At 38.5% G+C, this 24,819-nt stretch overlaps 1 protein-coding gene across 1 annotated transcript in view; it reads left to right on the top strand.

Moving 5' to 3' along the window:
• Positions 1-24,819, top strand: part of Tnfrsf19 (TNF receptor superfamily member 19) — an 82,237-nt gene that overhangs the window by 7,581 nt on the left and 49,837 nt on the right. The window contains exons 2-4 of the mRNA XM_071610767.1: positions 1,821-1,923; positions 4,101-4,211; positions 18,765-18,943. Of these exons, the coding sequence (XP_071466868.1) occupies positions 1,855-1,923; positions 4,101-4,211; positions 18,765-18,943 (359 nt within the window). The 5' untranslated portion in view covers positions 1,821-1,854. The remainder of the gene's footprint in view (positions 1-1,820; positions 1,924-4,100; positions 4,212-18,764; positions 18,944-24,819) is intronic.

The raw sequence follows: 24,819 nt of genomic DNA, 5'->3' as shown, positions 1-24,819 counted from the left end.
AAAATTATTAAAAATACTGTAAAAAATCACCTTTAGGCTATATGTATAAAGTACACATGAAACAAATGAATTTATTATAGAGACTGGGGCCCCATACCCCAAATATCTCATTGCATATATGCAGATATTCCAAAATCCAAGAAAATCTGAAGTCTGAAACACTTCTGGTCTTAAACATTTCATATAAGGGATAATCAATCCATGTACCCTTTTTTCATATTAATTTTAATCTTACATAAATTAGAAGCATTTAACTTTTAGAAATGACATTTTTCAATATTTAGGACTATTTCCATAAAGGGATAGCCTTAAATATATGTTTCATAGAATGTGATTGTATCTTTTGACCAGCTCCTCCACCCCAACCCTTTGTCTACACAAACAGTAAGGTGCAAGGTTGGATAGTTGCCAAAAGACCTTGAAATATGTCAGGAGAGACAAAGCTACCACCAAGAAGCTGAAAAAGTTTAGTTTCGCTCAAAATGGACCATTCATTCAACTAATGTAAAGTGATTCTCCTTGCCCTGGCAATGTGACCTGCTAAGGCAGCTGAAATGATAGCTCTGGGTTTGGCACTCTGGGGTGGCCTGCAGGCTCAGCCCTCAGTGGCTTTGCCACCAGCAGCTGACAGCAGCCTGCCCAGCATGGATTCCTCTGTTGTTGTTTTTGTTACTGTTTTCCTTGAACTCTTTGGCCCATCATTCTGGTTTTTTGGTTCTCTGATCTCATTTCTTTCTAAGGAATCAAATGATTGCTGGGGCCTCTCGTAAGTTTAATAAGATTCCACTTTAGAAGAAACCAAACCATTGTTTCTCTACCTGATAAATGGGGCCACTAGATGAGGCTTTCTTTATTTATTTTTATTGTCTTCTTTTGAATTGGCATATATTTGTGAATGAATCCAGATTTATTTCTGTTTTGGATCACTGCTGATGAAAATTAAAAGGCTGGGTTTATCTTTTATTGAAATGTTGACCAGTGCCTCCCATTGCATCACTTAGAAGTGACTTCTGCATGTTTCAATAACATGAATGTTGATTTTTTCTGCCAATACATAATTTGCACAGTGCTGCTTTAGGGAAGAATTTACAAATGCTCAATCTTAACTGTCTGCTCCATGGTGGAGATGAAGCATCCAAGATCCAAGTATAGTGATTTTATTCAATAGAGTCCATTGTATTGCAGGGTGTATGTGACCCAGTAGAACAGGGACCCAAGAGCCACCCTGCTCAGGTTTGCATCCACTTCTACTTCTTACTAGCAGAGTAATCTTAGCAGGTTATCTAGCCCTCTTGCTGTCTCACTTTTCCCATTTCTAAAATGGAAAGAATTATAGTATTGACTTTCTAGAGTAGTTGCAAGGATTAAATAAGCTAGCATGCTAAAAATAGTACCTGGCTCACAGTGCTTAGCAAGTTTTGTTATTTTATCACTATTATTATCCTGTTGGCACTGCCTGAACTCATATAAATGGAAGGTTTATAAATCACTGTTTGAATGTAATTCTCTTCTATATGAAAAAGATTGGACACTGTAAAGACCTGAGTAGAAAATAATGGCAGGTATAACCTAAGAATTCAGAGTCAGTAGTTATGTGTGTAATATGTGAGTAAGCACAGTACCATTCTCATCATCTAAACTTTAAATTTTAAAGAATTACATATTGTCTATTGTATCTTTTTAAAAAGTGGTTCTTTTTAAAACCCAAGTAATATTTAGTAGTTCACACATATAGAAAATGGTAGAAATTATAGGGCAAATACAGAGCCTACTCACTAAAGCTTTTGGTGTTAACTGTATCTTTCTTATCTTTGATTTAGAACTCTTCAGGGATAACTACATTTGATAAGAGCAATGGCTTTAAAAGTACCACTAAACCAAGAGAAAACATTCTTCACCATTATGCTTTTACTAGGCTGTTTGGTAAGTAAACTTTCCTTTCTTAAGAATGTGGTAAAAGATTCATATAAGATCATTTTCTATTTCTCATCCCATACAATTTTCCTTTCTTTCAAATTGCATTTGATCATTTTTGCATTTGATTATCAAGTGAAAGAGTGCTGCTAAGCTGTGAAATTTTTAACAAGTATTGAAATTATTTTATTTAAACTTACATGAAGTCATAAAATTGCTATGTTATAAATCCTGGATTTATAGACACCTGTCTAACACATCCTAGACTCCAACAAGATCATAAATTCTGACTTGGAGTCTTTGACTTAGAGTTTATGAATACTTTAAAATGGATTTTTAAAGTTATTATTTTGATGTAGGTATATATATCCATCTTGGTCTCAAAAAGTGTTAAAAGCATGGGCTGGGGTTGTCGCTTAGCGGTAGACTGCTTACCTAGCACATGCGAGGGCCTGGGTTCAATCCTCAGCACCACATAAAAATAAATAAATAAAATAAAGTTTTTTTTAAAAAAAGTATTAAAGGCATATAGGAAATTTTAGTGTTTGAATGTGTGACAAAAGATCTATGAAGGTATTCAGTTTATTTAATGTTGAGATTTAACAAGGATGTACAAATATAGAGAGAATTATTTGCACTGAACACAGTACCTAAAATCTTGGAAGACAATTTAAGAGGAAATGAGATCAAATTGGAGTCTGGGATCTATGTAGATGTAAGGAAAACTTCCTTTCTGTTCCTTAAAGTTGTTAAACATTGCAGAAATGGCCTAGGAGGGAGGTTGTAGAATTTCTTTCTCAAAGAGATTACAGTCTCTGTATAAAAAGGGAAATTCCTACTCTTTAAGTAAAATCAGTCCACCAATATGGTAGTTAGGTGGAGTTAAAAGAGGTAGGACAAGATTATTAGACCTTTAACCCCCAAGAATTTTCTAGTCCCAACCCTTACCTTGCACTTTCCCTCCCACTGGACATGGAGATTCAGACTTTGACTTTATTTAAGGAGACTGGTAGATATCATTACAGATATTCCTACTTGGTAAGGGTGTTTTTAGAGAATGATTGCTTCTTATTGTAAGCATCAAAAACAATTTTCTGTGCACCTATGTGTGATAGGCATTAGACACAACAGTGTCTGTTCCCACAGTACTCCCTAAGGTTTTCATTTTCATTTAGGAAAACAAAACTGAATGTCTTGACCAATCCTGAGATGCTATTAATTCCAACACTTTTAATAAAATATTATCTGTTAAGAAGCAGGTAAGCACATTTTTGAAGGATGATAGAAATAAAGTGAACTTATTTTTTGGTAAAATAAGAGGAAAAAAGCTTATTTTGGAAAATGACCCACATCCTTTGTTTTTTGCCAAAGGGTGGTTATTTCATTTAAGACGTATTCTATGAACCAAGTATATTGCTAGGTCCCAGGAAATGACTTTGTATAATCAGTAAGGATGTAAGTTCATGTATAGGTAGCACTTTGGCTTTGAAGAATTCAGAGAGTTTGGCCACTCTTATCATCTACAACACCACAACTACCATCATGAAGCATTTTACTGGTCTCATGATTGCCAGATAATATTTTTTTACGATCTCTAAGTTAATGGAGTACAGCTGGAAAAGTTGAAAATTCTCCATCAAAACCAAATGGCAGCTATATCTCAAGGATAATTGCAAGTTCTTGTGGCTATATGCATATATTCCATCTACTTATTCAATTTATTATACTCAAGTATGTTTATATTTCTTGAAAATCAAAAAATTTGGTTATTTAATTCAGATTTTTTAGGTAGCAAAAGGACCTTAGGTCTCTGCAGAGCTGTTCTTTTATATGTCGTCTTAGAAAAAACATCATCCCTTAGATCAGTTTTATCCTGAGTCCTCAGAAGAATATTAGAGGAAGTAGTTAATTCCAAGAAAAGAGGATGCCATTCTCTAAAGAGTGAATGAATATTCTGTATTCTTTGGAGTACAGAAAGTAATTATTAGGTTTATTGATTTTACTTGTTCCACTGACTCACTCAGAAAGTGGTTTTTCTTTTTAAAGTGAAAATTAAATTGACCTCACTCTAAGTTGATATTTACTCTCAGCGATTATGTGACTAATGGTGAAGATATTATTCCTTTCTTGCAAACAATATAATGAAAGTACTCTAAGATAATGTTTGTGAAACATTTTATTCCCAGTCATGTAAAGTCATTTGCGAAACCGGAGACTGCAGACAACAGGAATTCCGGGACCGGTCTGGAAATTGCATTCTCTGCAAACAGTGTGGGCCAGGCATGGAGTTGTCTAAGGTACATTCTGGATATGTGGTAAAGTTGTATATCTGTGTTTGTAAAATGCATTCTTTTGAACTAAATTTTTTTAGTTAATTATTAGTGAAGCTTTGGATACTATTGACAGAATTCTTGTTTCAGTGTGTCATTTAGTCATATATTATACAATTCCCATTTTAATACCTCTGATTCATGTGCCTTGCCAAGATAGATAGGATCTAAAAACTGAAATATAACAAATGTTATTGGTTTACATAATTAAGTGTTTATAGTGTTTCATTGAAAGAATTACATTTTCAAGGTCTTTGGGGTTTAATTTTTTAAAAATCAATGTTCTTCTGAAAACTTAAAGCATTCATAACAGAAAATGGTGATGTTACCATTTACTGGGGCTTCTTTTTTTTAAACTGAATGTTACCATTGCTAGTCAGGAGACAGTCCAGCATTGGCCTAAATAAAGATGTACCAAGGTAGCAGTTCTTTTCCAAACTAGCATTTTGAACATTCCTTTAACAACTCAAGTATTATTAGTCTTACTACTCTGAGGGTATGTTACTTCCAGGAGTACTTTAAATATGTTCATTTAAACTGATATTTATTAAGAAATAGTGAGTAATATAGCAGGGCTTATTATATTTCACAGTCTTGCTTATTCAGAACTGTGCATTAATTTGCTTTATTTTTTGATCTTTGGAAGATGTTACTGGTGGTGAAGAATTGGTGTAATATTTTGTTCTAAGTGAAACATCAAACCCTTCCTGTTAGAAAGGGGACAATAGGTTTTTCTTTTTATTTAAAGTGACTTTTAAAGGAGAAGTTCTTTTCCTCTAGGACTACCATTATTTAAAGTTGAGTCTTGTCTTTCGTAGATTTTTGATCAATGACCTATAAACAGCAGGAAACAAAGAAACATGCATTCCACAAGTAGTTTGTGGTAGATGGCTTTTCTCTATAGTTGTTGTTGTTACATGAGCAGTGGCTTTCAGTGTCTTGAGCTTTTATATTTGGATTGAAACTGACTGACTTTCAAGCTCTCTGACGTCTAGTTAATTATAGCATCTCAATAGATATTTTTCAATCTCTACTGATTGTAGTAACTTGCATTTTGAGACATGGGTTTTACCAGGTTGGATGGGGAAAGATTCATTTGTAGCAGACCTACTTACCTAGGATCAGTGAACTGAGTAGTTTAAAATGCCATAGGGCCAAGAGGAAAATAATTGAGGATGTTTCTATCCCTGAAAAGGCCTTCTTTTCCTAAATCTCTGTGAAAGTCCAAATGAAACCTTCCAGAGTCTAAGAGATGAGTAAATTATTTCTAAGAAGTTGTTCTCTTCTCTTTATCCTTTGAATCTGGAGAATTAAAATCATTAGACCAGAAGATGATGATCCAATCAGCCCTGATTTTTTAAATGAAAAACAAAATCATTTTTCTAATTTATAAGTCCCACCTGTTAAGAGCTTGTATAAAAACTGAACAAGCTGAAAAATTAGTTCTTAAAAACAGTTCTTCTCAGATCTGTAAGAGAAGTAGGGTCATAGGAAAAACTACTGTCCCTAGTTGGACAGATACAGAGAATCACAGTACACTGCAACAGAAACCTCCTTGGGCACTCTAGATAGAGTACTAGAGCAGGAAAACCGGAACTTGAATTAACAAATTGCCAGAGCCTAGGTATAGAAAATTCCCAGAGTTCAAAACTCCAGAGGAAGCCAGTCACAGGGTGACCTACATGCTTTTGTTTTACCTCCAACATAATCAGACTCTCACAGTAAATATCAGAAAACTCACTTCATTCTTCCAGCAGGGAGAGAAGAAAAGGAACAATTCTGAAAACATACCAGAGCACTCTGTTCTTAAAAAGGACTGTCCTGGAGAGAAACCAGTTTACCAGAGAGTAACTTGCTCGGGTTTTACCAGAGCCTAACTGCCCTGGGGAAAAGGAAATACTCAACTCCAGCCCACTCTGTCCTTTGTGTCCCACGATAAGGTGGAGTGTGAGGAACTTGAAATACTTGTGAACTCTGCAGTCCAGGGGCACAGGCCCACCAAAAACTGAGGCCTAATCACAGAAATATAGAATGCTTCCCCTCCCCTCCTGCCTTATCTGCACATCACCTGAGCCCTATTTATAGCCATTCTTTTTACCCTGTACATCAGATACCGATTTTAACAAAAAACTACAAGGCAAAAAAGCACAATTTGAAGCAAGAGGGAAAGCATCAGAATCAAATGCAGCAGATTCAAAACAACTATGATTAATATGCCATAATGGATAAAATAGATATTATGCAAGCACAGATGGACAGTGTAAGCAGAGACAAGGACATCCTTAGAAAGAATAAAAAAAAATTTAAAAAGTTAGAGATCCAAGACTCTAACAGATATGAAGAAGACCTTTGATGGGCTTATAAGTAAACTGGTCATTGCTAACCAAAAAAAATCTCTGAGCTTGAAGATTTATCCATAGAAACCTCAAAAAATAAAAATTAAAAAATTGAAAAAAGAAAGAAAGAACAAAATATCCAAGAATTATATTACAGCTTCAAAAGGCATGGACATGCATAAGGAGAAAACCAGAAGGAGAGAAAGGACCAGAAGACATATTTAGAACAATATGACTTAGAATTTCTACAAATCAACATCAGACGCCAAACCACAGATCCAGGAAGGTCAGAGAACACGAAAAATAAACACCCCAAAAACCTGTACATGGGCATACCATTTTCAAACTATAGGAAAAACAAAAATTAAAGGAAAAGTCCTGAAGAAGCTAGAGGAACAAAGACCTTACCTACAGAGGAGCAGAGATGAGAGTGACATCTGACTTCTCAGAGAACATGCAAGCAGGAGGAAAGTAGAGGGAGCAGGAGGAGGAGAGGGGACTATTTGAAGTGTTGAGAGAAAATAACCACCAATCTATAGAATTCTGTACCCCATACAATTATCCTTTAAAAATGAAGAAGAAATAAAGACTGATCGAAGTGTAAAGATGAATCCACTGTTATAGATGGAGACTTCACCACCCCTCTGTTAGAAATGGACAGCTTCTACAGGCAGATTGTCACTTAAGGACATAGCTGAAGTTAGCAGCACCATCAGTCAACTGGATATAATTGACATCTACAGACAACTTCATCTGACACCAGCAAAATACACACACCTCTCGAGCTCACATGGAAATTTCATCAAGCTCTACTGCATTTTTATCATTAAATACTCCTTAACAAATTGAAAAGACTAGAAATCATATAATGCCTGTTCTTAGATCACAGCCGAATAAAACAGAAATATATAATAAAAAAATAATGTATGCTGCCAAGCCATGAGAAGACATGGAGAAACCTTAAGTACATAGTACTAAGTGAAATCTAAAAAGATCTGTGTGACTCTAAACTATAGGACATTCTAAAACAGGCCGAACTGTGGAGACAGTAAAAAGATCAGTGCTTTCCAGATACAAGGGGGAGGGATTTATAGCTCTCCCCCTTTATAGCTCTCCCCTACATTGGCAACTTTTTACAGATTACTTATTTGAACCTTTCACGAAACCTGGACATTTGGATTAGGTTCATCTGATATCATGAATAGGCAGAACACAGGATTTGGTGGGGGGGGGGGGCAGTAAAAATACTTTGTATTTGAACATTTGTTCAAACCCATAAGATGCACTTCACCTAGTCTGAACCCTAATGTGAGCTACAGATTTTAGGTGACATTCATGTCTTCATGGATAGTAACAAATATACCATTCTAGTGTAGGATGTTGATAATGAATGGGGCTATGTATGTGGGAGGAGGAGCAGGGCAGCAAATACATACAATGTCTCTGTGCCTTCCTCTTTCTGTGAACCTAAAGCTGCTCTAAAAAAAAAAAAAAATGAAGTCTTAGGTGGGCACAGTAGCATGTGCCTGTAATTCCAGCTCTTTAGGAGTCTGAGACAAGAGGATTGCGAGTTGGAGGCCAGCCTGGATAACTTAATGAGGCCCTATCTCAAAATAAAAAGAAACAAAGTTTTTATAGTATTTTTAGAAATCTATCTTCTAAGAACATCATAATGGTTTCTCTATTTCATATTTCCATGGATATCCAGAAGAAATATTTTTCCCTGGTTAGCAGCTTTCCTCAAATATTGAAACAGTGATTCAATCCTATTTCATTGGCATCGATGAAAAGGTGGCAGCCCTCATTCTGCTGGTACAACTCTGATTCATCACGTTAGTAATGTCTGCCTTGTGGGCGGCAACACAGATCACCCAGATTCTCATCCTCATTCTCATACTAAGAATGCCCAGCTCCTGACAGACACACGGTACTTTTTACCCTAGGAGTGAACGAATCAATCAACCTCAGGTTATTTTTCAGGGGGGAGGAGAGTAACACTTAAATCTGGTAATATAAAACTAATGAATTTGTGTATAGTATGAATAATGAGTTTTGCAAAGTCTTTAATCTTGATTTTTAGCTCACAGTAAATAAAATTAGTAATTGAACCTGGCTCATGCTCTAAGATGCAACATAGAAATAATATTAGCATTTTTATTTCTCAGTTAACTGATCAAGGCAGAGAGCTTGAGTTTTTGTAAGCAATTACTTAGGAATTAGAAAGCTCTACATAGTCCACTCATTAAATTGCTATCTTCTTTCCAAAGCACATTTAAGTCTTTAACAATAGCATATATCTTTCAGTCAAAAGGAAAGCTAGCAGTATATTAAAATCAGATAATCACTTAAATTAACAAATAAATCCTATGAGCTAAGTATCACTTCCAAGCTTTAGATATTGAGGGAAAATTTATTCTTTTGACTAGGACTAAGATATTTTTAGACAACTTTATTTATAAAGTATATATATATATATATATATATATATATATATATACACACACACACACACACACACACACACACATATATATATTTCTTAATTTGGAATGTTAACCATATAATTTGGAGGGATACCTTTTAATTTGTAATGAAGCAATGCGTCTGAGAGTCCTTGCATTTTTAACCGAGGCTTGCAATTTTGGTTACTTGTGGTGTTTGAAATTTTGAAGACATAGTAAACAGAAAAATTCTAAAGTTGGTTATAAAAAGTAGAAAAGCTGGATCAAATTATTGATATCCACAACTAAAGTTTTCTTTATATTTAGGGGGGAAAAGGGCATTTTCACCAGACATAAGAGCCTTCAAATAACTTTCATGCTGACATCCTTATTTTACTTGCTTCACTCTATAAAACATAACCAAACTGTTTGTCTGTTTCCTAATACCCAGTGTCTAGGTCTATAAGAGCATACATCTAGGTCATCAGGTTCTTTCAGATGCAAACATGTATCTGTGTCTTAAAACTAAAGCTTGGAAATGCTTTGGGTAAGCAGGCCTAGTTACACTTTCCATCTGTGGTTTTATTACTCCTAATTATTATTTTCTTTGGAAGGCATTCAATTCTATTTTTTCTCGAAATGTCTGGGCTACCTTACCCATTGTTAGTTAGGTTTTACCATCTAAAACATGTTGTTGGGGCATTGGAATCGTTTTCCTGGAGACAGTGTGTTCTTGGCACACCTACCGTTGTGTGGTCAGTGGATCTCTGGCCTCTTTTCAGTTCCTTCTAATTATTAGACAAGAAGAAGTCTGCACAGCAGCTCCAGCCCTGGCCATACATTGGTGATGTGCATTGATGCTTTCCCCTACGTTGGCTACTTTTTACAGATTACTTATTTGAACCTTTCACAAAACCTGGACATTTGGATTAGGTTCATCTAAAAGATGAACATCTCTTAACATGACGAAGTGGACCTTCTCTCAAATATGTCTTTCGTTGTTATGTCATCACAGGTATCATTCAACTGCAATATGTATCGTGCATCCAAAAGAGATGGTATTGACCAAGCACTATCTGTGTGATCTTTGTATATTAAATAATGGAATCCTTACACCACACATCTTAAATAGGTATTATAATTACTCCCGTTTTATAGATGGGGAAACAGACACCAAGGAATTAATTGATGTGTGCATTGGCACTGCTAATAATAGTGCCAGGCTTGGGGAGCGGTAGGGGTCACTTGAGAGTAATGGTCTTTCTGGTTTTGATGCTTCTCTAGTATGTTACTGTTCACTAGAACTGTCTGCCATGATGGTCTGTGTCTTTGCCATCCAATATGAGATTCATTAGCCATTGTGGCCTTTTGGACACTTGAAATGTGACTAGCCAGTTTCACTGAGAAACTAGATATTTAACTGTATTTCATTTTGATTGATGAAATTTAAGGAAAGTTTCCCCATGAGGTTAGGTAGTGAATTGGATGGTGGAGCTTTAGAATGATGAAACGTCTTCCAGAAATTCTGGCTTAGAACCAGCTTCTAAAACAGAGACATATACAAATCATGATGACCTAACAACACACATGTAAGGTGGAGCTGCCTTTTTGGACACTTTCTTCCTCTCCTTCCTCTCCCCAAGTGCCCTTGTCCTTGTGACCAGTTCCTGGACACTAACACCCATCTGTTTCCATTCTTCCACACTGCTCGCACCAGATGATGTCCCTCCCTCTGTGGCATTTTGAACAGTCTCATCTCATCAGCTTATTTGGTTCCCAGTCTCCTTCCCCTAAAGCCCCAAATATCCTCTCTCTCTCATTTAGGTTCGTTTTAGTCATTCAGCTTAATAAATGGTTAGCTTTATAGTATTTTGGGGAAAATATATGACAGGTCACTGAGCCATTTGGAGTCTGTTTGGAGGATTTTTGTTCCATTGAGCCATATTTACTTTATTTCTCTTCCATTACAGAATTTCATTTTTGAAAGTTTATAATAAAGATGATAGAGAATAGTTTCCCCATTTCGAAGTCAAAAATGACAAACATCATCCACCTTGCTCCCTATGTCCCACCTGGTGGGTATTTTGAACCATTATTGTGCCCCAGAGCATTACTTGGCCATTGGTCATCTTTTCAGCTCTTGAAAATAAACCTAGCTTTGGGATATGTGGGAGAGGATGATTTTTGTTTTCCCAAAGTAACCACATTAGCCTTTTAATTCTTACTGCCTAGAATGCGCCAAGCCGCTGCCCCTCCTCCTCGCGGTGTTAATGCCAACAGTGTGCTTTTAACATGATCGCCTCACAGCAGTAAATCAGGAAACGAGTTTTTGCATGAACCACTTGAAACAGGCTTCAAGCCTCTGGCATGATTTTCAAAGTAAGCTTTTCTAACCAATTATTGGGATGACTTTAGTTAATGTGAAAAAATTAACTCTTGTAAACAACAACATACTTTCCTCTACAGGGTGCGTGTCCAACTTCATGTTTTTAAAGATGTCTAATTTTTGAAAACAGTTTTTACTCATATGAGGAAGGTCACCAAAAGCCCACATAATTTGCAACCATTAAAAAAAAAGATTTATTTCTGCCATTTAATTACAGCATTGCTCACTTTGTTTATGTTTAATGACATTTGATCAAGCCCAGGGATGTTTGGCAGATAAAAACAAGCTCTCATTTGTAATTTTTCTTTAAAAAAACTCCACTAGAGATTTTCTTAAGTTGGGGGGAAATATCTCTTTGGTGTTGTTTTATTAAAGGAAATTAAAAAGTTGATTTCTAAGCACTGGCCACATAAATCTAATTTGTCATTTCCATTTGCGTGTCCTAGATTTTCTCCACAAATAATTTCTTTCTTATCCAAATGTGGAATTTAACGTTTAACTTTTAAAGTTCAGAGAACCAAAGTTAATAACATATTGGCTGTACAAATAAATAGTGCATTTGACCTGAGGTCCCAGAATATGATTCCCGAATGCTGCTGGGTGGGTAGGGGGGTGGTGGGAGGGTGGGGTTGTCATGAGGTTCTCCCCCATGGTGTGAGAAAACTGTACCTCCACCATGGAAGAGGGACTCACTTATGTTTCTGTTAAGTGCTGGATTTACCAAGAGAGAAAAGAGAAAAGGGGATTTGGGGAGACTGTTTTCTTTGAGTCATTTTGCTATTGGACAGCCACCAAATGTGGCTTCAAAATCTTGGGCATAGTGACAGAGCTACTGCTGCTGCCAGCTGGGGTGGGTGGTAACAGCCCAGCTGGATCCAGAACCAAGATAAGGAAGCCTGCTCACCCCACCCCCACCCAGCACCCCTTCCTACCCCCCCACCCCACCGACCCACAGCACAGGAGGACTGTTTGGCCTGACCAAGCAGGAACTACCCTGTGGCCTTCACATGCTTTTGCTCCCTGGAATTAAAAAAAACAAAGTCAGTCTTTAGGAAAAGCTGCCTTCAACAATATTTGTACATCCATTTGTTTACTCACCAGCACTTACTTCTCACTCACTGGCCTGTTATGAGTCAGGGACAGCGACAGGCCTTGGGGGGGAAGGAATAGGGAGGGTAGCATCAGACACCAAAGATGGCACCCTTCTGATTTTAGGAGGTAGGAACACTTTTTTTCATTGCATTACTATTTTACATATGTGTATAGTTTTCTAACCTGAAAGTTTATTCACCAAAAAGTCTTCTTAGGGATTTGGGGTAGTGCTAGGTATTTCCTTCAAGCTCTTTAGATACCATGTCATAATCTCAAAAATAAAGACGATGATATTTTAAAGCTAAGATGTATTTCTACCATTGATTTTAACGGTAAACCATGCTCCATAAAAATGAAACGATATATCTAATTCTAAAGCCTAGACCAGTGATGGACTTATCTTTCCTCTACCTTCTTTTCTCTTCCATTCCCTCACCTGCCCCCTCCCATCTCTTCTTATGAAATGAAGAGGAAAGAACTCCAGTGCAACCTGGAGAAGTCCAAAAAAACCCAGAGATAGGAAATAACGTGGCAAAATAGATTTGACTCAGGACTATTGCCATATGGAGAAAGACTACAGTATAGGACTGGGCTCAACTCTGAATACAGCATGGGCAACTGGGGATCTGTAGCCAAGGAACAGGTTAGGGCTCAGCGGATGGAAAATTACTGAGAAAGCATCAGGGGTCAGCAGGGATTTTGGCAAAACTGACCGAACAGGATTCTTACTAAGACAGGCCTGGGTGACCAGAACAGACATCACCTGGGGGATGGTGGAGGATAAGGGACCTGACCAGATATGGAGGAGGAGGAGTTCTGGCTAAACTGACTTGACAGGATTCTTGGGTAACTGGGCTCTTGAGGACAAGGTCTCATGAAAAACTAGCTCAGAGGAGCTTGGCTGGAGTTTGATCAAGGAGAATCTTTGTTAAAAGGGTGAACCCAAACCTAGCTCATTCCCGTACTTATTTACTTACTGACTGACTTATTTGCCTGCTGCATTGAGTAATATATTTATAGAAATTATCACTGTCTATATGTAAGTTATGGGGGAAAGACAAAAAAAAATGTAATTGTTTTCATTAGATGCACAATTAGGTCCCCTAATCAATGCCAACACAATTGGTCAAACATGGATTCCTCTGTCCCAGCTCCGTTCTAGGCAAATAAATTCAGCTACATTCATATACTGGAATACTCTCTCCATTTGCTGAGAGGGAAATCTCTCCAAGATGCCTTGAGTGGGAAAAACAAATGAGCTGCAAAACAGTGTGGTAGATGTGCACGTGTGTGCACACATAGGATATTTCTGCAGGCTACCCCCAAACTGGTGCCAGTGTTTGCCTGTGTGGAGTGGGTAGGAAGTTAGGAACTAGGGATGGGAAGAGGGGTGACTGTTTGATTTTTTTAAAATCTCAGTACATGTGGTACTTTTTAATATACAAAGTAATAAAAAGGAAAAGGAATGATCTCTAGCCAGGGAGACAACTCAAGTTTGCAAAGGCACAGTCAGTCTGTGCCAGCCGCGATTGTGGTGGATTGGAAGCTTCTGAGTTTCCCTTTCAGCTGCTGTACTTCTTTTTCCCTTGGTTATTTATTAGACTTACTGTGGAAGATTTCAAGGCATTTTAACCACCTGGTTTTACTGGCTGAAATAAAAACATCAAAGCAGACGTTTATATTGAGGGTAATTTAATATTTATATGCTGTTTACTTTATAGCCTGGATTACAAATAATTACAGAGTCTCTGTTTATGGTGCTTTAGAATTATGACAGTCAACTCAAAAAGTGATTGCTGCTATGGACACTGTACTATACTTTAATTCCTTGGAAACAAAACTTCTCTGAATTTCTTGATTCAAGCTTTCCAGTAGCATGGTCTCTTCATGTATTTCTTAGACTATCAGGAACTAACTGTAAGCTAGTTCTATAAGTTTAAAAATAAGAAGATTCTGATTTTCTAATATTATCTTTTTGAAAATGGCAAATACTTCAGAGAAAAATATTTTAAATAAAATTCTCTCAAATAAGCCATCTCTATACCAGCATTCAGGAAAGTATATGATTTATGCTCAATCAATGTTTGTATTTTGCATCTAGTACTGGATGCCAGCTTTATCTCAACTCCTTATCTAAACCCACCCTAGTGAAATTTACTACTGTTGACAGAAAAACACATAAACTCTAAGTAGACATAGTAAGTTGATATCCAGATAATGAAAGCAAAAATATGAAATGTGTGGAGCCTGACTTTGATTTCTATATATGATTTAGTCCAGTGTAGAATGGGCGAAAAAAATTTCACGAGATGTTCATTCTACCAAATATAATGACATGTGATTGACACAGAACATTGTATAACAAAAACACATGGGTGCAAGCGTTCCTTATATACAATAAAATTCTAGGATATATTCAGGGATCCAAAAATAAACACAAAGGCTTTCCCTACAATAAAACTTTTGTTGTTTTTCATTTTTGTTCCATAAAAAATGAGACCATCAAAACTCCTATTGATATTTGTTTTCAATTCGTGTCTAGTTGGATCACTTCTCTAGTTCCTCATGAAGCGAAAAAGTGCATTGTTGGAGATGGTCACTCAGTAGGAGCCAAGAGTGAAAGTGCCCTGCCTGGCAGGGATTAAGCCGGCAGAAGTGTCTGTGTAGGGTGCCATGTCTTTTGTGTGACAGCACAGTACAGCAGGTGACACAGTGAGATCAAGTGCAGCTATATTTTGTGTACCATTCATATTGTTTTAATTAAAAATTTTGGATTTGTTGAGGCAGGAGGATTGCAAATTCAAGGCCAGCCTGGGCAACTTAGTGAGATCCTGTCTCAAAATAAAAAATAAAAGGCTGGGGATGTAGCTCAGTGGTTGACCACTTTTCTATTGAGTAAGACCCTGGGTTCCATATGCAGTACTGGGAGGAAGGAAGGGAGGAAGGGAGGGAGGGAGGGAGGGAGGGAGGGAGGGAGGGAGGAATGGAGGGAGGGAGGGAGGGAGGGAAAGAGAGAGAAACAAAAGGAAATTGCAACTCATTTTAAAATTATTTTTATTCAATTAAAGTATTTTAGATGGAAAGTGGTATGTTTCAAGTACCCCCACCAAAAAAAAAAAAAAAAAAAAAAAAAAATGAGGTCAGAAGTTCCCCGGGTTCCCTAATGAAGCTTTATTATACTTGAATCAGTAAAGTTGCTTTATTGGTTTGTAGAAAATCCAAAATAATAATAGCCATAGGTATAATTTATTTAATGATACCCACTCTGTGCTTGATGTAGAGTTTATATGTTTTCACGTTCATTTTTCAAAACAACCCCACAGGGCAGGTATTATCTCCATCTCACAGGTTCCATGAAGAACCTGAGGATCAGAGAGTTCTCAGAGTAACTTAGCCAGCAGTGGCAGTTGCATGCAAACTCACAAATCTTTGGATCTAATGTAGGAAACATAGTTTTTTCTCTTATATCAACCTGACTTAAAAAAAAAATTCATACTTTGTGAATGTATCTCTTTTTCTGAGATCTCATTTCTCTTTCTCTTTATTTCCTCTTCTTCTACTTCCCTTCCTTTTTGCGTTTCCTTCTTTGTTGTGCTGTAACCTGTACATGAGTATCTTGCCATCCAGGCTGCCAGGATCAAAGCATGATTTTGAAACCCTCTGCTCTTGCCAGAGCCTCTGCCATGGGGATGCCTAGCATGTGAACAATGCGCGCCCCCCCACATGTCACGTGCACTGTGCTTTGATCCCAGAGACTGTGTGTGGGAGGCTGTCTTCTATACTTACAGAAAGCCTTCGCATGCTCACAGCTCTCTCAGCAACAAAAGTGCTCAGCAAAAACACACATCTGTCCCAGCACAGAGCCACAATGCCCAGTACAAAGCACCAAAGCCGTTCACAATGACCTCCCCGCTAAGGCCTAGCATAGGTCCAAAGAAATTCTTTTTGAATAAATACCTCTATCATTTTCTTCATTTTAAGAATGATGGATGTTTTTGCAAACAATGAATTATTACAGAATGATGAAAAATTATAATTCCACCTATGGCCAACAGCAATAATCTCTTAACAATTTTAAAGAAATTCTAATTTGTGGGTTAGTTCTTCAAATCATGTTGCTTTTTCTCTCTCTCCTGTCTGTGCCTTTGCTTTAAAACTTTGTGTAGCTGGAGCACTCAGGATTAAGAGACCCTTCACTTGTTTTCCTCCCTGACTCTTTGTGGTACATGGTCGAGATGTGTATTTCTTTGAAAGACAGGCAGAGTAACTGAGAGGAGGAGAAAAGATATCGCTCTTCCAAAATGTGAATGAGTTAAGTAGTGAAAAACCCTAGACTGAAGTGAATACTCAGGTTCCTTTACTGAGTGGTTTACTGATTACAAGGAGTACTATCCTCTTAGTTGATTTTGATTTTAATTTTTGATCAGCTAGTATTGCTTAATTGGTTTTGCATACAAACACAAATGAATGGAGAAATTAAAAATATATAAATTCTATAGAAGAATAGGTATTTTGAACTAGTTGGAACTTACATTTGAGCATCCAGGGTTTACGAATGAGGAAACTGAGTCTCTTAGAGATTTCATCTGAGCCCTGCTCCCTCTGTTTCATGTAGCTAACATTCATGGCCTGACCCAGCCCCTCTCTGCAAAGGCATTCTTCATGCAGCTGTCAAGCTGATGCCTATTTTCATTTAATGCACATCACAAAGTACAAGAATGTCACCTTTCAGACATCTTCCTATGTATATGTAATGCCTATACATAAAGTACCCAGCAGGCCCCAGAGTGCAGCAGTTATGAAGCCTGACTAGCATTGAATTGTGTAGGTTCCAATCCTGGTCCTGATACCTTACTTAAGGTATGTCACTTCTGCAAAGCTGCATCTCTCTCTCAGTGCAATGGGCATAATGACAGTGTCCCTCATGGCTGTCGTCATGGCTGCTTATTGAGATAGCATGTATAAAGTTCTTGGCCTGGAGTGAACACTGATTAAATGCCAGGAGTTGTTTTTCTTCTCATAATTGAGATTTTATGAGTTGGATTGAGAATCAATAAACAGATATTTTAATTTGCATGCAATTCTTAATGTGACTACTAAAAATCTAGAAAGCTATGAAATACGATTCCTTTTTCAACAGTTCCAGTGACTTTCCAGGTTGAAATTTGGTGGTGAATTTTCCTTAGGAGATGATCAAGGACCAGTATCTTTGAATAGTTAATAAACTGAGACATGAGTCCAACCAATTCCCAATTTAATATCATCTACACTGCATCCTCAAATTTTCCACCTTTCATAGCACATTAGCATAATTGTTAGGAATATTGGATTGCCATGACCCCAGAGGTTACAGAGTGCCCACAAACCTGACAGGGCAACAGTCAAGGAGTGGTTTTCTTTAGGAAACAATTCTACAAAAGAAACATGGGAGTAGGGTTATTGTGTTTGTAGTCAATGGGATCATACTTCTAATTCCATGTTATAACATTTTTTAAACACATCTGCATTGTTTTTATGACTGCTGTGTAATCATGTTTTATGCCCTACTATAATTTATTTCACTCTTGAACCTGTGGAAATGATCATCTGTGGGTCAAAGAGACATTTGTTTTGCTATCCTTGGGAAACAGCTCTGTGTTCTGATGTCCACATCTGGAGAAGCTTGAGACCTTTAGTCCCACAGAGTTTTGTCTGAACAGAAATTTCATGTTGTTTTAACAAATGTGTAAAAATCTTTCAACTTTCAGAAAATCTTAAGCTGCTAAGCATTTCAAAGAGGTTTCTGCTGGATAGCTTTCTAGGCTCCTAAGCTTTTGAAATCTTTCAGGCAGTTGTCTTCATTTTCTAAACTATCACCCTTGATTTTGATGTACTTACTTTCTGCCTTGATAAGTGAGTAAGTGTCTGAACATTTCACTGGTTTCAGCTTTGGACATTCACATGACTGGTTTAATTAGAAAAGAAGAAAGTGCCATAATTCTGCCATAAGCTAACAATAATGCCACAGTAGGAGTCTGGGAGACCTTTTCTTATTCACTTGCTCATGGCTTCTTGAATAAAGTGGATGACTAAGTATACTTACCGCAGTAAGAGAGATTATTAGCAGTGGAAGACACATTTGAACTTGCTGAAAGGGCTGCTTTTGTATAGAGGAAGGGCGACACTTGGTAATTATTAGACCAGGTCTTCATTTTATCCCAGCGGTCTTTGCTTTTTCACGCTTGCAAAGTCTGAATAGCTTTCTATTGCCTGTTAATCCCTGCAGGAATGTGGCTTCGGCTATGGGGAGGATGCACAGTGTGTGACATGCCGGCCGCACAGGTTCAAGGAAGACTGGGGCTTCCAGAAATGCAAGCCTTGTCTGGACTGTGCACTGGTGAACCGCTTTCAGAAGGCCAATTGTTCAGTCACCAGCGATGCCATCTGCGGGGACTGCTTGCCAGGGTGAGTCTGGCAATTTCTTATTCTCATAATTATTTAATTAAATCCTGTTTTCAAAGACATTTCTCTTGTTTCCTTCTAAATGTGAATGCACACTGACACTGGCCCACAGACATTTGCAGAGTGCATGTGACTCCTGGTCTCAACATTCACCACTGGATTCTCAGTGCCTACCACATGCTGTGCATGGATTGCTTACAAATCAAATGAAGAGGCATACTGACAAAGCAGCAGTGGCATGAAATTCTCTGGAATTCCTACAAACGAATCACAAAGAAAATTTGGACAAATGGACAAAGGAGTGAGCAGGGAACACAAAAGAGGAAACATATAGCTAGTAATCACTTGAAAACGTTCATCCTCCTTAGCAATCACAGAGATGCAAATCACCCACCACTGTTTCAGTAGATGTTAGCCAAGCAGCTCAGAGGCGTGGCTCTAGGTCCTTGGTATATACTAGCAGATAACATGGCAAAGATCCCCGCCCATATGGAGCTTGTATCCTAATAGGTAGGGTTTTTAAAAATATTTAAAAATAAAGAAGAAAAGTGTGCAGAGAGATAGTAGATGATAATTGCTATGGAAAAAAAGAATTTGAAGCAGATAAAGGCAATTAGGGGGATAGGTTACAGCAAGTTACAGTTTTCAATTGGGGAATGAGGGTAGCTTGATTGCAAAGGGAGGTCTAAGCAGAGACTTGAAGTAGTTGAGGCAATTAGCCAAGAAGGTATGTTGGGGAAGAAGAGTACAGAAAGAGGGAACATCAACGAGGGGCCCCAATGTGAGCATCTGGTATATTTAAGAAACTGCAGAAAGTCCAAGAGAGTGGCAGGAGAAGGGAAGATAGACAAGAAGGAGAGAGAAGCAGGTATAAGTGGTGAAAGCCTTAAATAGGCACGCTGAAAACTGATATATGAGTTCTTTGTGTATTCTAGAAAAGATAGTTTTTTATAAGAGAGATTATTTGTTGACATTTCCTCCCAATCTGTAGGTTGATTTTTAATGTCTTGATGGTGTCCTTTATAGCACAAAAGTTTTTAATTTTCTTTGTGTGTGTGTGTTGGGGGGGGTGGGTGTGTGTTGGGGGGTGATACTGGGGACTGAAACCAAGTTTTTAATTTTGATAAAATCCAAAATAGCTGTTTTTTCTTTTGTTGGGTATGTTTTGGTGTTATATGCCTGCATTTTGAAGGTCCTTAGGTATTGGGTCTCTGCAGAAGATTATACTTAACCCATTCGGCTATTTTCTACCCCATTCGGAAGGAACTGTGGCAGGGATGGGGACTGTACCTGGGGCAGAAGGAGTGCAAAGCTAAGGAGGAGAATGCTTCCTAGTGCCCATGGGACCAGACAGGCCAGATAAAACACATTTGGAGGGTAGAATCTGAATGAAGGGCTAGACTCAGAGGTGAGGGTGTCAATACGTAAAGGAGTGGGAGAATTGCTCTACTAGGTGAGAAGGGAAAGACGCAAAACAGGATATCACAATAACTCAAGGCACATTGAGTGGAGCCAGGGTTCCTGAGCAAAGACAGAAGAGGCAGCAACCAAAACTGGAGCTGCAGAAACCGGGTTTATTGCAAAAAAGAAAAAGAAAAGAAAGAAAGAACCAGAAACAGCAATGTTATAGGAGTAGCAAACATTTTCTGTTAGCTTTTCATTGCTGTGACCAAAATACCAGACGAGACCAACCTAAAGGAGGAAATATTTGGGGGGACTTGTGGTTTCAGAGGTTCAGTCCATGGTCAGACTCCATGGCTCTTGGCCCAAGGTGAGGGAGAGGGCATGGCCAAGAATACTGTTCAGCTCAAGGTGGCCAGGAAACAGAGAAGGAGAGAAAGAGCAAAGTAGAAAGGGGCCACAGGGAAGATGAACCCTCCCAGGGCACACTCCAGTGACCCACCTCCTCCAGCCATACCCCATCTGCCCCTAGTTACCTCTCAGTCCATTCAAACTGGGATGGACTGCTTAGGTTACAGCACTCACAGTCCAAAAATCTCACCTCTGAACACTCATACATGAACACAGGAGTTTTAGAGGCTACCACATATCCAAACCATAACACATTTCTTCTTATAATGTGACTTTACATGAATTATTTTCTGTAGTTTTCATAATGTTTCAAAATGAAGAAACCAAGTCTTCTTCAGGGTTTAAGGTGATTCAGGCAAGATTTCTTTGCTTGTTTATTGTGAAGTTTGAAGTCATGTCCACAATAGTCAAAGGACTGGCTGGACTCCACAGCTCAGGATGCTTCTTACCAGATGTCTTGAGTGCTCTTCTGTTGAGGTCAAGGGAGAGATAAAACTTTGGTCTTGGAGAGTGGAAAATGGGTAGGAAATGGCTTTGTGAGTCAAGAATGACCTTATGCAGGGACCCAACCCCTAATGAGTTACAAAAAGAAGGGATCTGACACCAAAAACACATGCAACAAGACAAAACAATAGCTGTGCTGGACTTCATCAAAATTAAAAACTTTGTGCTATAAAGGACACCATCAGGAAAGCAAAAAGACAGCCCACAGAAAGGGAGAAAATATTTGTAAATCATGTCTCACAAGGGACTGTCTGTTTAGAATATATGAAGATCTCTTACAACTCAGTAATTTTTTCTTTCTTTCTTTCTTTTTTTCTTTTTGGCATTGGTGATTGAACCTAGAGGTGTTTACTACTGAGCAACATCCCCAGCCCTTTTTATTTTTTTATTTTTTGAGACAGGGTCTCCCTAAGTTGCTGAGGCTGACCTTGGACATGCAATTCTTTTAAGTCTCTGGGATTACAGGAGTGTGCCACCATGTCCAGCACAACTCAGTAATTTTTAAGAAAGACAAATAATCTAATTAAAATAAAGACACGAGGTCTGAATAGACATTCTTCAAAATAAAATATGAAACAAATGGCTAATAGGCACACAAAAAGATACCCAACATCAGTAGCCATCAGGGAAATACAAATCAATACCACAACAGGTATTATTTTACATCCACTAAAATGGCTCTCACCAAAAAAAAAAAAAATGGACAATAACATTTGTTGGCCAGGATGTAGATACCTGTTTGAGTCTCTTGAACTCTTGGTGCAACTATAAAGTCGTATGGCCACCTTGGAAAACAGTTTGATATTTCTTGAAAATGTTAAACATACAGTTACCATGAGACCCAGCACTTCTGTTGAAAACCTACATCCACACAAGAACTTATATACTGATGTTCATAGTGGCATGATATATAACAGCCAAAAATCTGAATCAACCCTGCTGTGTTTGGAATGTGTCTCCTCCCAAAATCAGGTGCTACAAACGTAACAGTTAAAGGTGAGGCCTTTAGAAGGCAATTAGGTTATGGGGACACCTGCCCTCAAGAGCAGAAGTAAGTGTCCTTATATTATGGAGGGCATTGACAGAGCACATTCCTTTTCTGCCCTCTGCCTTCTGCCATGTGAGGCCACCATGTGGCTCCCCTTGAGAAGGTGCAGCGAGAAGGCCTCCATCAAACACCAGATGCTGCTCCTTGGCTTTGGCCTTCCCAGCCTCCAGAGCTGTGAGCTATGAATCCATCAACAGATGAATGGATAAACAACATGGGTGTGTGTGAACAATGGAACACTATTCAGCAATAAGGGGAAAGGAAATTCTGACACATTGTGACAGATGAACCTGGAAAACATTATGCTAAATGAAAGAAGCTAGTCACAAAAGACCACATATTACGTGAGTCCATTTGAATGAAATGTCCAGGATAGGCGAATCTGTAGAGATGGAAAGTCAATTAGGATTGCTGGGGACTTGGGAGGGGGTGGGTTGGGGAAAATGGGGGTGAATGTTATAGGTTAAAAGCTTGCATTTTGAGGTGATGAAAATGTTCTAGAATTGGTCGTGGTGGTGGTTACACACCTCTGTGAGTGTACTGAAAACCACTGAGGGTGCACTTTCAAAGGTGTGAGTCATATTGTATGTGAATTATATCTCAATAAATCTGTCATTTAAAAGGAAGTAACCGTTTAATCTGAGATCTATAATGATGTCTGTGGATATCATTACCTGGGATTTTGATTTTGTACAAACCTAGTCGAGGAACATGACTTAACATCTGACCTATCTGTTGTCCATCTCCTACAGTTTTCTGATGAAAGTATGTCTGCGCATGTCTATGCTCTTTATCCAGGGGATGGGGAGAAGAGGACGTCCCCAGGGGATATATGGGCTGCTATAGGCAGTGCTCAGAGACAGTGGCTAAAAAGGCAGGACCCAAGGACTTGATTCATAAAAGCCAGCTCCTCAGTCTATACACAGAGAACCAGAGTGTATGCGCTACGCAGCGTGAGAGCAGGTCTCCCTCGCAGGACCTCCCTCCAAACATGGCTCCTCATGCTTCTCCCCCTTCATTGTCATCTGAGCCCATGGCTTTAGTTTTTACAGTGTTGGCTCATTCTTAAGTAAATACTTAAATGAAGGAAAGTTATAAATGAATAAATGCTTGAATGATGTTTCAGTTTGTTTATATGATTAGTTTAAAATTACATCCTTTCTAAGCCAGCATTAATGTGTGAAGTAGGTGATAATTATATAGCAACTTGTACCTGGTCTTTTCAGAACATTTTATTTATTTATCTATTTAGTTATTGTTATCTGTGGTACTGGGTGTGGAACTGAGGGTTGTTCTACCCCTGAGCTCTAGCTTCAGCCTTATTTATTTATTTATTTTGTTTTGAGACAGGGTCTCACCACATTGCCCCACCTAGCCTTGAACTTGTAAACCTCCTTCCTCCATCTCCTGACTTGCTGGGCACCAGCACACCCAGCTATTTTTAGATCATTTTTAAAGTACTCTTCTAGTTGACTATATTTATGTGAAGAAGGCAAATAGTTGAAACCCGTTTTTTCCAAAAGGAAAACTTAGGCAAATAGAAAACAAGTAAAATGCCTATTGCTTCCAGAAAAGTGATGTCAAGGTTACACATAAGGGGCATTGTTATTTCTAGTGCCATTTGCCCTCTGCAGCCTCAGCCTCACTGTAATAAAGAACTGCTGCTGCCCAGAGGCTCAAGCCCTGCGGGACACCTGCTGTTATGAAAATTGTCTCTCCTCAATGCCCTTGGAGTGTTAAGAGAAAGCCAGTCCTCTTGTTCCTAGACTGTTCAATAGTTTCAGACCAGCTAGCTACTTAACTTCTCCAACATCCCTTCTTCTCCCCTGTAAAATTGTCACCTGATATTCAGAACAACCCGATGCATTGGTGGGAGGATTAAAAGATAATGCATGTAAAGTGCCTAACACAGCTCCTGGTCTTAGTAAGCACTAAATAAATACTGGACATGATGGCCCAGTCGTGACTTGGGGGCCAACAAAGGCATTGTGAAGTTGTTTTTTTTTTTTGGAGTGTAGCCAAGGGGCCTCTCATGACCCCATACCCCTTATGAGGGAAACTGGAACTCAGTTCTGAAGTAATACCTGCCTCCTGCCAGCTCTTCCCTTCTTCCAGTAACATGGCAGCAAACATTTATTGAGCACTTACTTTGTGCTAAGCAGTTTATTTAATCACCAAAACCACTCTGTAAAGTAGGAGTTAATAACATCCCCTCTTTAAAAGGGAGGAAACTGATGCTGAGAGTGGACAAATGACTTGCCCAAAGTCACACAGCGTGTCACTGGAGGGACTGGGGTTCACCTGCACTACTGAGCCCCATGTTTAATTAAGCCCAAGTCCAATTTCACTGGGAGGTCTTACAAGGAGTATGGTTCATCACAATTACTGTCTCTGTTCATTCCGTGCCCTGCATCCACTCTGCCCTGGAACCCTCACCTACCCGCCCCACCCCATCTGCCCTGAAAGCTGTGGAATCCCCTTGGGCCATTTTGCATCCTCTTGCCCAGATCCCACT

Source organism: Marmota flaviventris, chromosome 4 (assembly GCF_047511675.1).
Source record: "Marmota flaviventris isolate mMarFla1 chromosome 4, mMarFla1.hap1, whole genome shotgun sequence".
NCBI classification, from domain to species: Eukaryota; Metazoa; Chordata; class Mammalia; order Rodentia; family Sciuridae; genus Marmota; species Marmota flaviventris.
Note: the sequence above shows the minus strand (reverse complement) of the source record. Positions and strands in the feature narration are given on the sequence as shown.